This window comes from Eptatretus burgeri, chromosome 1, assembly GCF_056783735.1.
Source record: "Eptatretus burgeri isolate ZD-2024b chromosome 1, Ebu_testis_v1, whole genome shotgun sequence".
Taxonomy (NCBI): Eukaryota; Metazoa; Chordata; class Myxini; order Myxiniformes; family Myxinidae; genus Eptatretus; species Eptatretus burgeri.
In genome coordinates, this window is record NC_140961.1 from 70,415,973 (window position 1) to 70,438,258 (window position 22,286).

At 45.1% G+C, this 22,286-nt stretch overlaps 1 protein-coding gene across 1 annotated transcript in view; it reads right to left on the reverse strand.

The window, feature by feature from the left end:
* Positions 1 to 22,286, reverse strand: part of TMEM184B (transmembrane protein 184B) — a 95,297-nt gene that overhangs the window by 19,501 nt on the left and 53,510 nt on the right. Inside the window, exons 4-7 of the mRNA XM_085887378.1 lie at positions 18,024 to 18,114; positions 13,329 to 13,404; positions 9,334 to 9,425; positions 396 to 565 (exon numbers count right to left, since the gene is read on the reverse strand). Of these exons, the coding sequence (XP_085743504.1) occupies positions 396 to 565; positions 9,334 to 9,425; positions 13,329 to 13,404; positions 18,024 to 18,114 (429 nt within the window). The remainder of the gene's footprint in view (positions 1 to 395; positions 566 to 9,333; positions 9,426 to 13,328; positions 13,405 to 18,023; positions 18,115 to 22,286) is intronic.

Genomic DNA, 22,286 nt, shown 5'->3' on the forward strand with positions numbered 1-22,286 from the left:
GAGAGAGAGAAACAGAGAGAGAGAGAGAGAGAGAGAAACAGAGAGAGAGAGAGAAAGAGAGAGAAAGAGAGAGAAAGAGAGAGAAAGAGAGAGAAAAAGAGAGACAGAGAGACAGAGAGACAGAGAGAGAGAGAGAGAGAGAGAGAGAGAGAGAGAGAGAGAGAGAGAGAGAGAGAGAGAGAGAGAGAGAGAGAGAGAGAGAGAGAGAGAGAGAGAGAGAGAGAGAGAGAGAGAGAGAGAGAGAGAGAGAGAGAGACAGAGAGACAGAGAGACAGAGAGACAGAGAGACAGAGAGACAGAGAGACAGAGAGAGAGAGAGAGAGAGAGAGAGAGAGAGAGAGAGAGAGAGAGAGAGAGAGAGAGAGAGAGAGAGAGAGAGAGAGAGAGAAAAGCACCTTGCCAGAAGGAGAGGAAAATGACAGATTTGATGGTGCAGAACTTCAGCACAGGATCATATGGTGAAAGCAGCTCCTGGGTGGTAAAGTAGAAAAGGAAGAGCGCATAGAGTGCCAGGCTTACGGAGATGTTATAGATGATTGTTATGTATAGGTATCCACTTGACACACTGTATGGGAGAGAAGAGTTCAAGAAATATGATACAATGACTCATGCATTATTAGCAAGAATACCAATGAAAATAACATGAGTATAGGGCTTGGCATGTAATTAGTTATGGCATATCACCAGAAAAAGGATGTACCTTGCCATCAAAATTTTACAAGAACAATTAATATATAGTATTTTGAAAATGTTCCTTTCAAGTCAAGTCCAACTGGACAAGTAAGCTGACTGATTAAGTATTATTTTACACTGCCCACCCACTCTGTGTACTTTTTATTGTGCATCTCTACAACACTGTGTCAAGTCATCCTGAATTGCAATTTGTATATCAAAAGGAAATATCGATAATGACTTTTTATAAAATAAACAAAATACAGTGTTGATGATTTATTTATTATTATTTTAAAAACCCATTCGACCCAGGCTTAAATGGAAACGTTAAAGAAACCCTTTCAAATATGGGAACCTTTATTGTTATGGTATACCACATACCATAGCAGGGATTGCCAGATCCTGACTGAATACACAACTTTTGAAATAACGTAATCTGCCCCAAAATGCTCAACACGCATGCGCAGAAAACCTTGGTAACGAAATCTATCAAGGCAACGACGATAGCCGAACGTGTTTCATGTGTGCCAGATAAAGATTGTAACATTAAAATGTTTCCAAAGTTTCTGAAAGAAGCGGAAAATACTTGGATATGTACTTGCGAGAGAGAGGGGTGTGCCACTGCACCACAATGGGTTTGGAGAACTTTTATCAACTCGCCCAAAAAGTTGATGTCTTGCAGGCCAGTAATGAAAAACTCCTGACGGTATAGGCCCATGCACGGGTGGTGGACCGGTGCGTTCTACCCGACTTCCCTGATCATCCCTGTCAGTGAGTGGACTTTAAACCTTATGGGATTACCTCAAGTGAAGATGGCAGGATTGGCGAATTATTTAATGGAGTCTGCAATCGGAAAGCTGATACCACCATTACCAACGTTCAGGTAGACTCCCCAGTGGGAGACAATGTATCTGGTCGAGCGGCTTCTTAACACTGATAAAAAGGTCATATCTGGGGCTTGTGAATGCACAGGGTAAATTTAAGATAATGATATTTATGATTAATCATGTTTGAGAGCAGGTGGGTGGGAGTGGGAGGTGTGTGGGCTATGAATGCCATTGTAAATATTGTCGCGGGTAAGGCGGTCAAGTTAATCCCCAGACCCAAATTGTGGTGAATGGCGGTTAGCACCAGCCAGCCAGGAGAGCCAAGCAGTTTTCCTTAGGAGGCGGACACGCTGATCCTTAGAGATTATAATGCATGTGGGAGGGCAGGGTGCGGAACTGGCGGAGCAACGTAGACACAGATGGATGCACAAGGGGGTTTATACCCGAACCCCATGACAAATACACAGACAAATCAACTTAAAATAAACGTGGAATTTAATGACAATAGAAATATTTATAAGGGACAATAATTCAGAATGTAATAATACATGAGGTAAACTTGTCTAAGTTGAGGCGCCTCTACACACAGACTTAAATACAGACAAAGGGAACACAAAAGAAAAAAAGAAAAATCCTCCCTTTATTCTGGCACTTAGCTTGGTCCAGAGATGGTCTTTATGGAACTTGGAATCGAGGCGTTTCATCCTGCACGTGTATATGCGCCCAAAAATGGTGCTGAGCCACTCTCTCACAGCGGGAAAAATGTATGTCAGGCAATTCGTGAGCGGAATTCAACACCAGACTCCGAGACCGCCGTGCAGCTTCTTCATCGATCGCGCTTACCGACCCACTGCTTTACAGAATGGCGCAGTCACTTTGGTGATATACACTAGGCTTCGAGGTATGTCCCTCACGACCAGCCAATATTCAATGGCGAGCGTCTTGTGACACCACACAAGCCAATTCGCCTCAACACGAATACGAGAATTGTGCCATCTTCTTCATGCGTCGAAGAAAAGCCAGCTGTAATGCCCTGTCCTTCCAGGCCATCTCCCAACTACGTTCTCTCTCGACCGTGTACGTCCCTTACCGAACCACCAAACAACTGAACTGACCAACTGAACCAACAAAGCCATCAACCTCTTTGCTTCTCTCCTCAACGTCGCACCGAACAACCGTTCCACCTCCGGGGCGTGACTTGCTCGCACGAAACCCGGGAAGGCAAGGCTTCTGTCTGCTCAGCATTCCTTGCTTGCTTGCTGTTAGCATTGTGTTTATTATAAAAACGCATTTCTTCCTAGTTGGCTTGTAAATGGAAAAATGTAGGAATCGATCACAGAGGGCAATCACATCCTGGGGGAACTCATCCTTAATCTTATCTAATTAACGCTGCACCACCCCCCATGTGGTGACATGCAACAATTAAGCTCAGTCTCCATACTTAATTACATTGAGATGTCTCCAACATGTCCACGGACCAAACAACTCAATTCAATACTCCATCAATCCCCACAACCGAAACAATATATTGCTGCAGTTCTACAAAACCGCATGCTTCTAAGGCAATGGCACCCAACATACAGTGATCCCCAGGCAGTTATTTGGTTAGTCTTCGTGCAGTTAGACATTCCCCTCATGTCTAGTGGGTTAACAGGATAAAGTGTGCTGCGTGAGTCTTCGAGTTAGGTCTATTAACAATCTATCTCCTATTCTGATTTCTACTCGAACCCTTTCCTTTTAGCCATGGGACAAATCAAGCAAGCAAGCACACACACCATTCAATATGCGATGGAATAGCAAGCACACCATGATGCCTCCCATGGCTTGGAACCACCACCAAACTCCCACTACACACTATACCGCATGCGCATTGCACGCCATTATTTCATTAAAATCTGCGTGCCAATTTTCAACTGGCATTTCACCTTGCTTCACACCTTGCTCACCAAACCAAACCACTTCAACCACAAACACCCCCTGCACATAGAAAAATATTCCCACACCTCTTCGTACCTCTGCATCGCTACAATTCGCCACTATACAGAGGAGTGCTGCATGACTTGGACTGTCCTCACACCGCGCGATGTGGGGCTGAGCAACCTACATTAATAGCTTGACCGCATCTCGCATGGGATGTCCCAGGTGGGCACGCAGAATTGATACGACCCTCGTCCAGTCACCGGACCACAGCACAACTGGGCGTCCAGTCGTGCAATCCGGGAGTTTGGTACGGGGCCAGGGTGTGGATTTTGGCTCATGAGAGGGGTCCGTGGGTGGCAGGTGTGCATTGCTATTCGGCATTCAGATTGCATTCGGAGCAAGTTTAGGGCCAGGGTGCCGGCTCATATCCAATTTGCGTTAGGAGCTCCGGGCCGTGTCGAACCGGATGGGCGACTGAGACCGTTTCCGGCCCCGGGAGCCTGGCAGGGCATGGCTAGGGTCGCTGTGGCTCAATAGAGAAGTAGGATTCGGGTCACAGAGCGTCGCTTTCGGGTGGTCACCCCACCCTTCGCCCAGGGCTTATAAAAGGCGGAGCTGTTCAAAATGCAAAACATGGACCGGAAGAAATCAGGACAGTACGTGAGGAAATGAACGAGGTGAAGGAGAATGTGGAAGGTGGTTTGACCGCGATGAAGATGGGTAAGGAAGAAGTGACAAATAAAATAATGGCGGTTAAGCGAGAAGTAGATAAACTTAGACAGGGGATGATGAAAATAAAGAAAGGACAAGGGCAATTAAAAGTCGAGATTGGGAAAAACACTAACACGATACAAAATTTAAAACAAGGCCAGCAGGAAACAAAGGGGGAAATGGGGGCCATAAAGAAAGAGTGTAAGGTCAGGCACAAAGAAATTACGATTGGCTCTTCTCTGCTCTTCGTTGCTTTCTCTTCATTGCCTCTCCTTCACTGGCTCTTCGTTTGCTGTTGGTGTGTGATTACGAGGACATTCTTCCTCTTGAGGACCAGTGTGGAGCGCACTTTGCCACGAGCCCCGGCAAAGTGACTAAGCCGGAGATAATGCGCCACATCTTGAGGTGGGAACACTCAGGAGGAGCATCCCACGGAGGTACACGCTACACAGACCTATACAAGGTTAAGGATAAAGGATCTTTCGCCTCCCACATCTTCTCTCCTCTCTCTCTCTCTATCCACCCCTCTATCCCATCTCCTTTGGACGCACAAAAGAGCATCATTACTGACTCGCAATCCCATTTTCCTCTGGCATGACACCGCACCCCCCATATTGCACCATGCCACACCTTTCACTCCCACACCTTAGACACTACCAGTGTTCCTCCTTCCTATCTCTCCCGAAGCATACTGGGTTGCGTTGGTCAGTCAACCACGCCAGGTATTTGGAGGCCGTTTATCCTCATCTGCTTTCTCTCTCTCTGGGCTATAACTAATCTTCTTCAGGTTTGTGTGTGTGTGTGTACGTGATGGCGCCTGTCCTAGTTTAAGTTAAGATTGTAGAAGTTTTCATGGGATAAGTCTACTCTGTGTCTGCTTTGTAAGATTGCTTGCCTTTTGCCACACCCCACAAATTCCTTGCTATACCCTGCTGTACATACAAATAAACCCAATTTACTGTGCCACATACCTTTCCTCACCATTGTAAATAAATGCTTGTATAGAAATGTTCCCAGCTTGTTTTCATCTTTTCCTTCATTGGTCCAGCATGGTCCGTACTCTAGTCTAGCCGGGGTATTATCCCCCAACGATCTCTGTTATAGCCAGTACGTTCTTGGCAGTTACACTCGACTGCATCTGATAAGGTGATCCGGTTTGAACAAGGCGTACCGAGAGCGTGTTCCCCGGTAATTAAACCACATGACCTTTAGGTAAATGGTATCAGACGGAGGACCCGAAATCACGTGATCGAGTTACTGGCATTCACGGTTGATAATAAAGCGACCTGCTGTGGTTGATTAATGTGTGCGACGGCCTGCGATTCCGGGGAGTCTGGTTGGAACCCAAGGAAGCTCACCCCCTTGTCTTCTCGCCCCTGAACCTGGGTCCGCAACACTTTTGTGTTCAGAAGCAGGATTTGAACCTGGGGTGTGCTTTATGCACCCCCAAAATTAAGAGCAGTTTACAATATCAATTTTATTTAAATTTTTTGTGCGGACCATGGCGTCCAAGACGAGTTGGTCCAGGTGGGTTTTGAAACAACAATGTAAGAAGAATCCATGGCTCAGGATGGCAGCTTTGAGGGAGATGGTTCCCTGCAGCCATACACAGAGGTAACATTGGGGGTAACCGCGACAGCAACAATGCTTGGGGCCCCCCACCATCAAACTTCTCTCACGGAGGATTGAGTGATTCCCATGGGATCCACATCCGATCATAGCAGATAGGCTTCACCAAAGCCACTGGAGACAAACCAGTTTATGGAGATAATGAAACAAATTATGGAATGGATGGAACTGGGACAAAATCAAATGAGGTGAAATGCTACAAATGGAAGGGAATATACAAACACAGCTTACTGCGAATTGGGAGTAAATGAAGGTGGGTCAGAAGGAGCGAAAGGCGGAGCTGGAAAAGATAAAGGTGGGGCAGCAAAGCTTGGACTTGGGCTGGCAGAGGGAAAGGGCGAAATGCAAAACATGGACCGGAAGAAATCGGGACAGTACGTGAGGAAATGAACGAGGTGAAGGAGAATGTAGAAGGTGGTTGGAGCATGATGAAGACGGACGGGTAAGGAAGAAGTGACAAATAAAATAACGGCGGTTAAGCGAGAAGTAGATAAACTCAGACAGGGGATAATGGAAATAAAGAAAGGACAAGGGCAATTAAAAGTCGAGATTGGGAAAACCACGAACGCGATACAAAATTTAAAACAAGGCCAGCAGGAAACAAAGGGGGAATTGGGGGCCGTAAAGGAAGAGTGTCAGGTAAGACATGAAAAATAATGAAAATTGTGAAGGAGATGGGACGGAAGGTAGAGACAAAAAAACAGGGAATGGGCAAGCGATTAAAGAACCACGAGGATGAGACCAAAGAACGTTTTAAGACAGCAAAGGAGAAATTACAGACACAAAAAGAGATGGAGCAGGTGAAGGATGAATTACAGAAAGAAAAGCGGAGCAAACACAAATGGAAGGGAAGGTGCAGGACATTAAGATTGAGCATGTTGAATGTCTTGAGACCCGATGTAAGGGTCAGCATAACCTCCTTCAGGAACAAAGGGAAAGGATACGCTCCCTCGAAGCAGACCGTGACCAGGTGAGTCCAGTAAAGGAAAGGCTGTGCGAGGTGGAGCAGGCACATGATGTGAAAGGGAATATGATGAGTTTTGGGGAGTAGAAGCCCTGGGGACTCGTGGGTTAACATAAGCCCCTGGTATGAGTGTGACAGAGTGCGTGCAGAGCGTGAGTAACATGGCATGGATGAGTGCGCAGGAAGGTTCGGGGAAGCACATCGACCCAGACGGGATTGACAAATTGTTCCGGCGGGTGGCTTAGGCTCCGCGGGTGCAGCGCACCACCGGAATACAGAGGGTCCGCCCCTGTATTGGTCCATCAAGAACTGGTGAATGGGACTACGAACCCAGGAGGCCAGACAGTGCCGTTAGCTCCGTACGATGGGAAGACCGACCAAAGGGAGTACTTGGCCCAATTTGACCACGTGGCTAGGGGTAATGGCTGGAACACAGATGAGAGTGGGATCCATCTTGTGGCAACACTGCGTGGCGCAGCAGCTGAGGTCCTGACCACTATGCCCCTGGGAGCAACGATGTTGGCAGGCCTCCGTTCGGCCCTAAATAATAGATTCGGTATAGAACAGCAGAGCGAGCTTGTTAACGCTCAGCAATGCGGGTAAAAACGGCAACCTCATAAAAAAAAATGGGAGATTTGGCTTATGACATTCGCCGTGCAGTCAGTATCACGCATGCAAACATGGCAGCACCCTTCCAGAAAGACTTTGCCCTGAACTATTTTATCCAGGCTCTCGCGGGCACCGACACCGGATCCCTGCTGACGACATTTCAGCCGGAAAACCTCCAGAAGATTTCTGACATTGCCACCCGATGGGAGGTATCGAAGCCGCAGGCCAGAGGGTCCGAACGCCATGCGATAACTGTCCAGCAGGGGGGGCCCGTGGACAGTCATGAGCCCGGAGCTACGACTGGTCTTGAGACCCAAGCGGAACTGGTGGGAATAGTGCGGGCCATGATCGACCGCCGATTGGCAGGGTCTGGACGAGGACACCTGGTGGGCCATCAGTAAATACCCTAATTCGGAGCGTGGGGGGAGGGGGAATTTGTTGGAACATCGGAGGCGTGCACCATACCCGGTAAAGTGTTATAACTGTGGACAGGTGGGCCATCTGTTGCGGAAGTGGAGGTCCCCGCGCAGGGAGACCCCGACCTTCCGGACCACCAACTTTGCCCTGAGCAGACAGGACTAGGCTGCCCCCCCCCCCGGGCCAGTCCCAGGGAAACTAATGAGTGCCGAGCATATATGGCCGTGTTCAGCAGGATCAGATGGAAAGGAGCCCTCACCACTGCGACAGGTCACTTATTGTGGCCAAATTGGCACTGGCAGTTTCACAATTGGGTGCAAAATTGCTGGCATAGGGGTAAGATGCCATTGGGGACACAGGAGCAAGCGCCACAATCATCAGCCCTGTGGTCCTCAATTTGAGTATAGACGGTTGGATGATATCCACTGTCTGCAAAATCATAGCTTGCAGCTTGTGACTGGGGCAATAGCCCCCATTATAGGGCATGGTTTTGTGACCTTTAATTTGGGCTCACTAAAGAAGAGGATAGAGGTTTGGGTGGCAGAGGTGTGTGATGGAGGTGTGTAACCCCGCCTACCTTGGAAGGAGCTGCAGCAAGAAGCAAGATGTGCTTTTGTTCAGCCTGCGCATAGCCGGATGGTTTATGCTTCTTTTAAAAGCCAACCCTTTACTCATAAATACCAAGTGTCTGCAATGTTAGATTTATACAAGCTACAATCTTTTGGAAATAGAATCATTCTTAAACTATCATAAAGTAAATTTAAAACATGTTGGAGAATGGCCATCTCTTCGATAAAACGCCCAATCGACAAACATACATTTCATTGTACGAGTGCTTAAGGTTGTTACAACAAGTTCGAATTGGGAACATACCCTGTAGGAGTTCATTCATACAACTCTCAGGTGAGCAATAGCACAGATGACAGAGAGTTTTAAATTTGGTAAGATTTTCATCGCATCAGAAAAAGAAACCAGAACACCTCACAAGAGTGAGGCTAGTTTCACATCATCATTTGCGACTTAATTTTATGTTGGGCATCGCCCAGCGCATTTAATTTTTTATTTATTTAAAATAACAATTTTACGAAAATGGGCTTAAAAGGCCGTTTCTCGACCCGAAGGGCCGGAATGACACTTTGGGCTCAGTTAATGCCTGGGGAATGGTCTCTAGAATATACCTGTCAAGTTTGGTTCGGTTCCGTTCACTAATAACCGAGAAATAACAATTTTAAGAAAATGGGCCAAAATGGGCCAAAATGGGCCGTTCCTCAGCCCCAAGGGCAGCAATCGCACTTTGGGCTCAGTTAATGCCTGAACATATGTGTCTAGTATATGCCTGTCAATTTTCATCAAATTCTGTTCACGAATAATGGAGAAATAGACGTTCAAATGAAATGTACACAAGAAAAGAGAGAACGCGAGCGGCGCTTCGACCCCGTGGGGTGGACGACCCCAGGGAGTAAAAAGAGGCTGATTGAAATCCAAACTGACTTGTTGTTTTGACCAGGAACAGAATAAATTGTCCTCTTAATTTTTGCTCTATGTATATCCCTGTATAATACCATTTTCAAAATGTATACTCACTCAAAATCTCCATCCTGATACTTTCCAAACACCTGCAAAATTAAGGTAACCACTGCCATCAGTGGTTTCACGACACAGAACTGGAGTGTCGCCTAATGGAGGGAAGTGGTGAACACAGAAAGAAGAAGAAAAAAAAAATGAGAATAAACGGGCCAAATAAGGGTAAAAAATATTAACATGCTACTGTATTACTGTGATTGATATTGTTGCGAATCTGGAAGCCAGAACACTCAACATACAGGTCCTATAGATCAGTTATATCGGTAAGTACGTGTTGCCAGTTATGGTCCCATCCCTGGTCTAATGGGTAAGTAAATATTCATGCGTTGTGGAGTCATTTTGATAGTTTGGGTTTTTCTTTTATTTTTTAAACCACAAACATCAACGCTGACGACACCGCATCACCCTCACCTTCACTTCGCTTCCTTAACCTTGCTCTGGCCAACGTCATGGTGGGCGGAGTTCAAGGAGGAGCCGCGTAGCGGCTCTCGACCAATCAGCGTGCAACGGGTGCGGTGACCATCGCCCGGCCAATCAGATCCCGCAACAGGAGGAAAGTGCTCCGCGTGACGTCACCACGCCCCCAGGCCAATCAAGGAGCTTGCCGCCCGTTTTGGCCAGTGAGAGAGATGAAGAGCGATTTTGCACACCAAAACCAGCCAGTGAGAGAGGGAGGGTCGCGAGGAGGCCCCCGCCTCTGAAGAGGTGGGTATAATTATAGGTGCGGTCTGCGCGTTGACAGTTCTGGTTCTGGCAAGAAGTGCGCGCAGTTGTTCTGGTTCTAGCAAGAAGTGCGCGGATGTTGTTCTGGTTCTGGCAAAAAGTGTGCACAGTTGTTCTGGTCCTGGCAAGAAGTGCACGTGGTTGTTCTGGTCCTGGCAAGAAGTGCGCGCACGGGTTCTGGTTCTGGTTCTGGCAAGAAGTGTGAACATCTGCGCGCAGGGCGATTGAGTGCAAAAAGTGTCCGCGCATGGAGTGGTCAGTGCCACGGTGGGTCTTCTCCAGCCAGCTTTCACCCTGCCAACTTCGTCCACCCGGAGCCCGGTCGTGAGGGCGTCTGGATCGTGCTGGGGGTCCAGTTCTGCCCCGAGGACCTGATCCTTGAAGACCGCACGAGGCGGACAGGTCCGAGATAGGCCTCAATAAAGACCATTTTGGTCCAATTATTTTGGGTGTGTGCGTGTGTGTGTTCGTGGCGCCAGTCAGATAAGTAGTGAATTGTATAAGTACCGTGCTGTATATACGTGCATTTCGAATATTCGGTTCAACTCTGCCCTTATGTGCTCCCCTCATTCCCCCATTGTAAATAAACATTCCCATTTGTAAAATGTTTCAGCTCGTTCGTGTCTTTTCCTCCATTGACTTAGCGTGCTGCGTGTTGGAAAATTTGCCAGGCTGTTGCCGTTGTCACGGGATATTTGGGACTGACGGATCTCGGCGATAAACCGCTCGGATCGCACATGGTTCGAGTACGCTAAGTGGCTCGTTCCGTACGGGTGCCGTCGAGGGTAAATTTCCCCGGTAGTTTGGATCACGTGGGTATTTAGGTAAATTGAAATTGGCAATCGACCCTACCCCACGTGGTCTGTCTATTGGCGAACTTCGGTCCAATAAGGGAACCGTACTCTTCGGACTTCTCCGAAGAAGTACGATCTAAATTCCTGGTAGTCGGTCGAGCCGACTCTGCAGCTCCATCTGGTGGTCGTGCTCGCGGCCGACGCCCGGCCACGCAACAATATTACCATTGAGCACTAAAACAATCAAAACAATGCAAAAATCATGCCAAATTCAGAACATTTTTCTGTAGCAAATCACTGAGTGGATTAAAATGACCAAAGTGTTACTTTCCAACAACTCTCATAATTATTGACCAGGATACAAAGCAAGCCACCTCCGTCTATCTGTCTTGTATGCACTCCTAAACAGCTGGACAGAATGAGTTGAAACTTGGTGGTTGTACACCCAGGAAGATTTTAGGTGTTTAAAAAACACATTCATAGCCCTGTTTGTTTCAGCTTAAGTCATGACACAAATATTATCATCATTATTTTTTGTATACATTGTCGAGGCTCGTATGAGAGCTAACACACAATGCACAACAAGAGGGATGGGAGAGGAGAGGACAAAACAGTGGGGAAGAGAGACATCAGCAGATCTGTGGAAGGGAGAGGGATGGGGTGGGGAACACGGGGTATACAAGATGGACATTACAAGGACTTTCAGGAAGGACAGCAGGGAATTTGAAGGAGGTGGATTAACGGGGGTAGAGAAGATCGTGGTTTTGGATGGGGGAATATAAGAGGTGGTGGTGAACAGCTGTTTTGAAGACCTGGAAGGAAGAATGGGATTGAAGAGAGTGTGGGAGTTTATTCCAAAGGCGGGGGAAAAAAAGGAATTAAAGAGTGAAGGTGAGCAGTGATTCGTGAGTTTGGTAGTTTTACCAGAAGGGCGTTGCTGGTGGACCATGAGCACCCCGCGGAAATATGGGCGGGACATATCACAGACAGAGCGGGGGGGGGGGGCAAACCGGAGAGGAGACTGTAGAAGACAAAGACCACTGGCCTGCCTGCAGTGAGAGAGTGTACAGTATTTATGTAAATGTGTACAGTGTAGCACAATTCCTTGTGGGAGTGGGTATTACAAATCAAAATGGAATATAATATGTAAATTTTCTGCATGAAAACCATAGACATCGGAAATGATTGGAAATAATCAGGATAATTTAAGATGTTTGTTTGACTTGAATGCTCTCCTGCACCGCTGAACATAAATTGGCATAAAACTGTAGTTTGTGATCAGGGTGTGCAGTGAAGGGTTTTATCAGGAGTTGGGACTGTTACGCCCAACTTGTGTTTTTACATTTAAAGGTGGGTGGATTATTACACTATACTGTATTCTCTGCATGAAAGCAAAATTTTAAGTGACTCTGGGATGATCCAGAGAATTTTGGGGAGTGGGTGAGCATGTAAACTGAGGAGTGACTAAATACATAGAGGGGGGAGTTGGTAAAGGAGGAAGTGGGTAAAAGGTATGGGGAAGTAGATGAATGGGTAAAGGGGGGGGGAGTGAAGAGGGGAAGTCAGTGAATGAATAAAGGGGAGTAGGCAAATGAGTTAAAGGAAGTTGCTGAAGGGATATGAATGTTAGTGAGAAGGGATACATACAAGTGGGAGTGTATGAAGGGGTTGAGGGAAGTAGGTGATTGGGTTGAGTGGAAGTATATAAAAGCATAAATAAGGACGTGGGATAAGGAGAATAAGTGGAAGTGGGTGAGGAAAATGGGTAAAAGGAAATGGGAGAAGGGTTGCTGGTGTTTGCAGGCATTAACTGCAATGAGCCTTCGAGTACTTTAACAAGACTAAAGCACTGGAATAAGAAGAACAACGACAGGAACCTTTGGCATGACCATAATGAGACCTCTGTCCAACAGTGGCCTGATAATTATGGATGATGAAGATGATTATCAAGGAGACAAATTTCTCCATGAAATTGTGTGGAACCATATCATCCGTGATGATTAATTCAAGTTAAGAGCAAAATTATTTTTCACCTTCACTCTTTCATTCCTCCTTTTCCCCACCTTTGAAATAAACTCCCACTCTCTCTACAATCCCACTCTTCAAAACAGCTGTTCACCACCATCTCTTTTCTTCCCCCATCCAAAACCATGATCTTTTCTACCCCCGTTAATCCACCCCAAGCCCACCTCTAAATTCCCTGCTTTCCTTCCTGAAAGTTGCTGTAGTGCAAGGACCTGAAAGTCCCTGTAGTGTCCATCTTGTTTACCCCATGTACCCCACCCCATCCCTCTCCTTTCCACAGATCTCCTCATGTCTCTGTTCCCCACTGTTTTGTGCCTCCCGCTCCGACCCCTCGTCTCCTGCTCCCCTTGTTGCATGTTATGTGTGTTAGCTCTTATATGAGCCTCGACATTGTATAATTTAAAAAAAAATCTCAGCAGGCATTTGCTGACTGCACACACATTACAGGGTCACCTGCTTGCAGAAGCGTAAGAAGCCAATGGAGTATGACTGCCCCCAGAGGCAGCATGTGCCATACATGCAACTCGATCTGAAAATAAATCGAGAGGGAAAAAGAAAAACTAAGCAAATGTCTTGCATGAAGGGTGACACAATATTCTGACGGTGAGGATGAAAATGCAAAAATCTACCCACTGAGACCAGTTGCTGCAGAAAATTAAGGGGATTAATAGATGATAAGAAACACGTTTTTATTCACTTCTGTAAAACCCATTGGAAGGAATTGCTGTATGTAAGGTGACATAAAATCGAAATTTGATCGGAGTGTATATGTATATACAAACAGTGGAGAGAACAATTATTTGATACACTGCCGATTTTGCAGGTTTTCCCACTTACAAAGCACGTAGAAGTCTGTAATTTTTATCATAGGTACACTTCAACTGTGAAAGACGGAATTTAAAATAAAAATCCTGAAAATCACATTGTATGATTTTTAAATAATTAATTTGCATTTTATTGCATGAAATAAGTATTTTATCACCTACCAACCAGTAAGAATTCCGGCTCTCACAGACCTGTTAGTTTTGTCTTTAAGAAGCCCTCCCATTCTCCACTCATTACCTGTATTAACTGCACCTGTTTGAACTCGTTATCTGCATAAAAGACAGCCGTCCACACTCAATCAATCAGACTCCAAACTCTCCACAATGGGCAAGACCAGAGAGCTGTCTAAGGACATCAGGGACAAAATTGTAGACTTGCACAAGGCTGTGATGGGCTACAGGACAATAGGCAAGCAGCTTGGTGAGAAGGCAACAACTGTTGACGCAATTATTAGAAAATGGAAGAAGTTCAAGATAAGAGTCAATCTCCCTCGGTCTGGGGCTCCATGCAAGATCTCACCTCGTGGAGCCTCAATGATCATGAGAAAGGTGAGGGATCAGCCCAGAACTACACGGGAGGACCTGGTCAATGACCTGAAGAGAGCTGGGACCACAGTATCAAAGAAAACCATAAGTAACCACTATGCCGTCATGTATTAAAATCCTGCAGCACACGCAAGGTCCCTCTGCTCAAGCCAGCGCATGTCCAGGCCCATCTGAAGTTTGCCAATGACCATCTGGATGATCCAGAGGAGGAATGGGAGAAAGTCATGTGGTCTGATGAGACCAAAATAGAGCTTTTTGGTTTAAACTCCACTCGCCGTGTTTGGAGGAAGAAGAAGGATGAGTACAACCCCAAGAACACCATCCCAACCATGAAGTATGGAGGTGGAAACATCATTCTTTCGGGATACTTTTCTGCAAAGGGGACAGGAAGACTGCACCATATTGAGGGGAGGATGGATGGGGCCATGTATCGCAAGATCTTGGCCAATAACCTCCTTCCCTCAACAAGAGCATTGAAGATGGGGCGTGGCTGGGTCTTCCAGCATGACAATGACCCAAAACACACAGCCAGGGCGACTAAGGACTGGCTCCGTAAGAAGCATCTCAAGGTCCTAGAGTGGCCTAGCCAGTCTCCAGACCTGAACCCAATAGAAAATCTTTGGAGGGAGCTGAAAGTCTGTGTTGCCCAGTGACAGCCCCAAAACCTGAAGGATCTGGAGAAGATCTGTATGGAGGAGTGGGCCAAAATCCCTGCTGCAGTCTGTGCAAACCTGGTTAAGAACTACAGAAAACGTCTGATCTCTGTCATTGCAAACAAAGGTTTCTGTACCAAATATTAAGTTCTGTTTTTCTGATGTATCAAATACTTATTTCATGCAATAAAATGCAAATTAATTATTTTAAAATCATACAATGTGATTTTCAGGATTTTGTTTTAGATTCCGTCTTTCACAGTTGAAGTGTACCTCTGATAAAAAAATTAGACCTCTACGTGCTTTGTAAGTGGGAAAACCTGCAAAATCGGCAGTGTGTCAAATACTTGTTCTCCCCACTGTATTTTATATATATATATATATATATATATATATATATATATATATATATATATATATATATATATATATATATATATATATATATATATACATACATGCACACACACGTTGTACAGAGAGTAAGAGCACGTTGGACCAAACAAATAAAATATTTGTTAAAATCCTGATGTTTCAGAAGAATACCATCTTCCATCCTCAGAGGTAACAAAAACACACCAAATGTGCAGCTGCAGAAAAATTAACTGGACTTATTACATCTGAAGGGAAAGAACTACACATTATGATTGGATGATTGGACTGTGAGGGGGATGAATCAGCATGAGGTTTGGGATAGATTTAGTGAAGAGAGTGGGATTGGAGGATGGATTTGCTTCTGGTTCGGGTGTTTGGGTCATCAGTTCGGTGTCATGCGTTTCATGTTTGCCCCAGCCTTGTTTATCGGGCTTGAAATCCACACCCACAGGTAGGGGGTGTGGGCGATTGCGTAATATTCGATAGACAGCATGCAAGTTGACGTAACGGTTAAATCGACCGGGTGCCCGAGAGCCTTGCTTCGAGAATTTTCCGGCTTGCCGGCTGGGTGCCGAGGCTTTGACTACCATGTTTTCCAATGCGAAATCGAGTTGTAGGTTATGACAAGATGCTGCTACCAGTGAAAACTTGTTCCTGTTTATGTCCTATTAGTTCTTCAAAACATGTTAAATTAGTTCTTCGTGCCCATTTGTGTCCTTTATGGCATTGCTAAAAACAGTACGTTTCCTGTTTGGAATTATTTTCAATTTTGTTTGACTGCCAGATGTGTAGGCAAACTAAAACCGTTACCTTACTTCTCTGTGTGCATATGTGGTCAGGACAAGATTCTGTACAATTTGCCAAATTCATAGCCAAAGTATGGCTAAACTGCAGGTTTGTGTTCCAATTCATGTTCTGATTCACATCCCACAGTGTTCTAAACATAACATTCAATGAATTATTGAAATCATGTTGCTCTATCATAGACCGACGTATGTACACAGACAGACAAAGTGAACCAATTACATCACTCCACTTTTCACTTTGCGTGTGGGATTAAAAACTACCAATGGCAGAATAGGTGAAGAGACAACTCAGTGGTCTGTGGCAAAACCCATCTCTGCTTAAAACTGACAAAACTTTCCATTTGCACCTTATTCGTTGTAGTTCTGTGATTATATGCGAGTATGGGAGGTGATTACATTTGTTACACAAAATGATCGCAACTATTCAAATGAATTGCAAATAGGGGAAACAATAAACCCTTAAATTTTGCGAGGGTTACGTTCCTTTACAAAAAGTTAAAACAGCGATAGTTAAAACCAAGGGGCTCGGGAAAAATGGGGGCGAGGTTGCTGGGTTTTCAGAAGATATGGAGGAAGGTGGGCAGCAGCTAAATATAAACACATCACAATTGAAGGAAGCATGTAAATGGAATAAATACGGTATAAAATAAACAAAAACACAAGACTTTCCCTTTTGGATTTATTCCAAAACAGCAAGGCGATTTTTACAAAAGAGTGAGGTGAGTGAGTGCAAAAATATTACGTACTCTGCCATAAATATAGACCACAAAACTTAGATCGGAATGATGATGCTGTTGGAGTGCGGAGTAGGGAGGGGGATTCAGCGATCGGAAGAGCAGCTTTAGCTTTATGACCAAGTCGCCAACTGCATTGCTACATAGGAGAAGGATAAGGTGATCCTTAACCACCTTGAACCCAGGAGCAGATCTTTCCTGCTTGGACAAGAAGGTACAAGATGGCATTCTCTTCCAGAATAATCCCATCTCGGTGTTCAAGACCTGCTCCAGCATAAATCCCTTCACCTTGATTACTTTCATGAGCTGTGGTGGGTAGTTCTTGGCAGCATCATGGTCTGCCGATGCTGCTTCCTTGATTAATTTAACATTATGGAGGCCAAATCCAATTTTGACATTCTCAAACCAGCCCTTGCTGGTGTGGAACTTGTGGGTAGCTATGGTTGAACTGGAATCTTCAGCCCCGGGTGCCTCGTGGAAACATTGGTAAATACGCAGTGATTTCTTCCATATCACCGGTCCACTCAAAGGCACTTTTTCTGTGTTCGGTCGTCGATCCAATCATCAAAGGGCTTTTCCATCCATCCTTTCAACACAAGGGTCACGGGACTGGAATAACACTTTTGCGCTTTCTGAAGCAGTGGCGGTAACACTTGCACGGATAGTTGACTCATTTTTATGGATATACTGCACAGTCCATTCATTTATCCCGTAATGGCAACCCACTGAAACCACAATTTTACCGACAGGAAACCTATCTAACAACTCAAATTTTTCCGCACAACATCATAACCTTTTTCTCTGTCTTTTGACAATTAATTTTGTCCATAGTTTTACATTTGGGTGCCATTATTAAAGGTGTGTGAGAAACAAAAAAAGACTCGTAATGCGAGATAAACGTACAGATGGGCGCAAATGGTGACTCATCTTATTGGACAAAATGAAGTCCTGCAATAACTAAATCGGAACGCAACAGGTTGCCTGCAAATTGTCAAAAGCCCTGATATTCAAACCCACGATAATGAAGGGTTTACTGTATTGTACAACCAATAGGAAACAAAGAGAGCTTAATTGCAACTGCCTTTGCATTGAAGCTTGTTGGTCATCAGAGGTTGTGGCTAAAAATTTATCGCAAAGCCTGAAGTCATAATCACTGTTCACAGAATATGAGGCAAATGGGAATCTACCAGGTAGAATATGGTATACTTACTCAATTGGCTTGCCTCTGATCTCTGCCATGATGGTGCTCTCTCCTCCCAGGTATTCAAAGCACAGAGTAAGAAAATTGTAGATAACAAAGGCTACAGAGAGAAAAACCAGAGTCAAATCATTACTTGCACAATCCTTCTCGAAAAGTAGTCAACAAAACTACTACCTGGACAAAAGTTTCTGATGTTCTTAGAGTCTTAGACGAATGATATCCATCAAAAAGGACATGATTTTGGTTTTCCCGTTGAAAGGGAACTCATCACAAAATCTCATTTTTAAGTGAATCGTCATCAAAATAAGTCACCATCCTATTGCTATAATGATTTTTTATGACAGTAATGTTCAGAAGCATCAAATTCAAGTTTACATACAGTGTGTGTGTGTGTGTGTGTGTGTGTGTGTGTGTGTGTGTGTGTGTGTGTGTGTGTGTGTGTGTGTGTGTGTGTGTGTGTGTGTGTGTGTGTGTGTGTGTGTATATATATATATATATATATATATATATATATATATATATATATATATATATATATATATATATATATATATTGTTGTGGTTGACCAAATTCGCAAACCACCATTCAGGTCCCTTAGGTGAGATATCTCGGTAAGTATATGTGTAGTTAGGCCCAAACCCGTTGTCTAGAGGGAATAAATGTCATTCATGCGTGCTGGGACTCTTCAGGATAGCCGTTTTTCTTTTACTATCTTTATTTTGGACCAACCGCCATTATTACCACCACCAACCACGTCTCAACAGCCATCACAACAACCACCAACCACAACGCCGCTTCACCACAACCGCCACGACCTTTACCGTCACAACTCGCCACCATCGCATCACCGTCATCTCGCGCCACTCGTGGGCACCGATGCTGGACTCGTGTAGAGCGCGCACCGAGCAGCGTGTTCAAAAGCATCGCGGACTTTCCGCAGAAAAACGGATCAAAAACGACTCATGCCCACTTTTGTTCCGTCCAATCGGTGAGCAAGGGGCGATTTGGCCCCGCCTCCAGGGCGTTGGAGGGCGGTCGCTATATGCAAATTCATGGATCAAAAAGCATTCACGCCCACTTTTTCTCGGGCCAATGGGGAGCGAGGTGAAAGGTCGGAGGCAGAGGGTCAAAGATGAGAGAGCGAAGCCACGGGGCTTATAAAAACGACTGCGTTCGTCAGTCGAGGCCAGTCGAGTGGAAGTTGAGAGGAGTTCAGTTCGCAGGAGGAAGAGTTGAGTTGGAAGCGGAGGAAGAGTTCAGTGCAGTTGGGAGTTCGCGGAGTCGGAGTGAAGAGGACGGAGCTGTGGAGAGGCGGCGGCGGCGAAGGCGGACGAGGGGTGCTCGCGTCGGATTCGGGGAACTGAGGAGAGAGAAAGGAACGGCGGCGCGACCGAGGTCGTGGTGGAGACGCTCGTCGCGGGACCCGCGATTTTGGTGAAATCCTCCTTTCCCCGAGCATCAGCAACCCCCTCCTGTTTCCCCCCGCGCTGAGATAGTGCGACAAAAGGGGGCCCCCTTCCCACCCCCTACCAGACACTGTCCGCGAGGCCCACGGAGTTGAGGCACCACCGCCGCTCCGCGTCTCATCATCAGACGGGTAGGCCCGACACGGTCTCGGCCCCAGGCCCGCCTACCCCCTCATCCTGGAGGGTGGTTCTCTTTTCTTTTGCTTTGGGAATATGTGTTGTCGGCGCCGTCTGTGAAGTAAAATTGTATAAGTGTTGCCGTGTGCTCGCGTAGTCGGTATTAGATCTGCATTGTCGCATTTGCTTTTTGTCTTCTTCTTTTCCATGTGCTTTTGGTGGAATTGTATATGTGTGCTTTCCGTTCATCGCGAAATAAATGTGCTTATTATTGAACTGTTTTCCCGCTTCGCTTCGTCATTTCTTTCATTGAATCCCCATCTTGCTTCACGTAAAGGGTTGGTCGAGGGCTAAGACGCCCGATAATTAATCGAACCATCGAGGCCGACGAATAACACCGCTCGGTTAGCCCGATAGTACGGAACGGGTCGCTTAAGTGGCCCGTGTCCGAAGTCGACCTGCGGCGAGGTGCGATCGCCCGGTCTACCCTCCGTGTGGGTACTTAGGTAGGTCGAATTTGGCGAGCAACCCTATCCCACGCGGGGGCCGATTGGCTCGATCGCGGTGAGACCGAAAGGTCCACCCGTGACTGGTTCCCGGCGTTAGTCCGAGAGGGTCACGACTGGATTGTCCGTCCGGTGGGCGACGTGCCGCGATTCGAGTTACATGGCCGTTCGCACGCCGGCGGGCGCGAATCCGCGACAATATATATAGGATGTCCCAAAAAAATGTACTCACATTTCGGCTCCTCATAACTCATTGAATTTTTCATTTATTTTCAGATCAAATTGACCCTAAAAATGGCAGAAGTAAGACGAGGTTTTGAGGAAAGAAAATTTATCATAAAGTGCTACTGGAAGCACGAAAACATCATGGAAGTGCAAAGACAATTTAGAAGACATTTTCACAAAGATCCACCAACGCGACGCACCATTGCTAGCATCTGAGATAAATTTGAAACAGATGGAACTGTGCATGACGTCCATAAGGAGCGTTCAGGAAGACCACGGTCATCAACCACCCCCACAAAGGAAAATCAATTGCTGGAAACCCTCCACCGATCCCCACGGAAATCTGTACGACAAATGGCTCGTGAGACAGGAATCCCAAAATCAAGTGCCCATCGCATTTTGAAGTGAATTCATTTGAAAAGTTACATTCCAACATTAATCCATTGGTCCGCGTTTGGAACGTGGTGGTCATCAGTTTGAACATTTGTAAACATGCATTTATCCATTTAACCATTAATCTTGTTTCTAAGTCAATAAACAACGCATTTATTATCATTTAAAGAGTGAGTACATTTTTTGGGGACACGCTGTATATATATATATATATATATATATATATATATATATATATATATATATATATATATATATATATATATATATATATATATATATATATATATATATATATATATATATATATATATATATATATATATATACATATATATACATATACATATATATATACATATACATATACATATATATACATATATATACATATATATACATATATATACATATACATATATATACATATATATACATATACATATATATACATATATATACATATACATATATATACATATACATATATACATATATATATACATATACATATATACATATATATACATATACATATATATACATATATATACATATACATATACATATATATACATATACATATACATATATATACATATACATATATATATATACACATATACATATATATACATATATATATGTATATATATATATATATATATATATATATATATATATATATATATATATATATATATATATATATATATATATATATATATATATTAAAGGATTCAGCGACGGAGGGATTCTCAACCCACTCCGGCCGTCTCCGGGGTTTATAACGTCGGCTGGCTCGGCACAGGCCTCGCTCGGGTCACGCGTCTTCAATCGCGATACCAACGTAATCCTGAACCTTACCAGTTGGGGAAATAGAACCCCGATTACAGACTGGTTTTGTCAGATGCCGAGCGTTTTCGGCCAGTCTGTAAACATTTTGGTTTTATATGCCAATCGAACGGATCGTTCCTCAACGCGACACAAATTAATCCATGGCGGTAACTTCACACGAACCAACCATATTTATTGGGGAACATCGGGGAACACAACACAAGCAAAACATTCACGACAATGTTTTTATTAACAATCTTTAACCCGTTCTTAACTCGGGAACTACAGGTTACAGGTTTCGAGGGGGTCCCGACCGAGATATGCCTTATACAACGTGCAGACAAGACAGACAGACAGACGGCATGCATGCATGCAAACAAGACAGAGTACTTGGTGATGCTTCATGCACGAGAGGAAAGGGTCAAAAGCACGAATGTCGCTCGTAACAAGCGGATGTCCACGGATTCGAGACTCCAGCTCAAACACGCCGCGTGGCAAGATGGCGGCGCAGTACTCTTTCTTCTCAAGGCACCGCGTGCGCACACCCTCCTCAGCACGTTCTGGCCCTGCACAATGTCGACGTCACAAGATCGTTAGATCGCCGGTGGTATGCTCCAGCTGGCTTTTCACAAGGTCCAGCATACAAATCCAGGCCTGGCCTGTTCAACAGACAAGGCCCAAATCGAGGTGCCGAGCTCTGCTGGCTGGGTCCATGGGATTCCAAGAC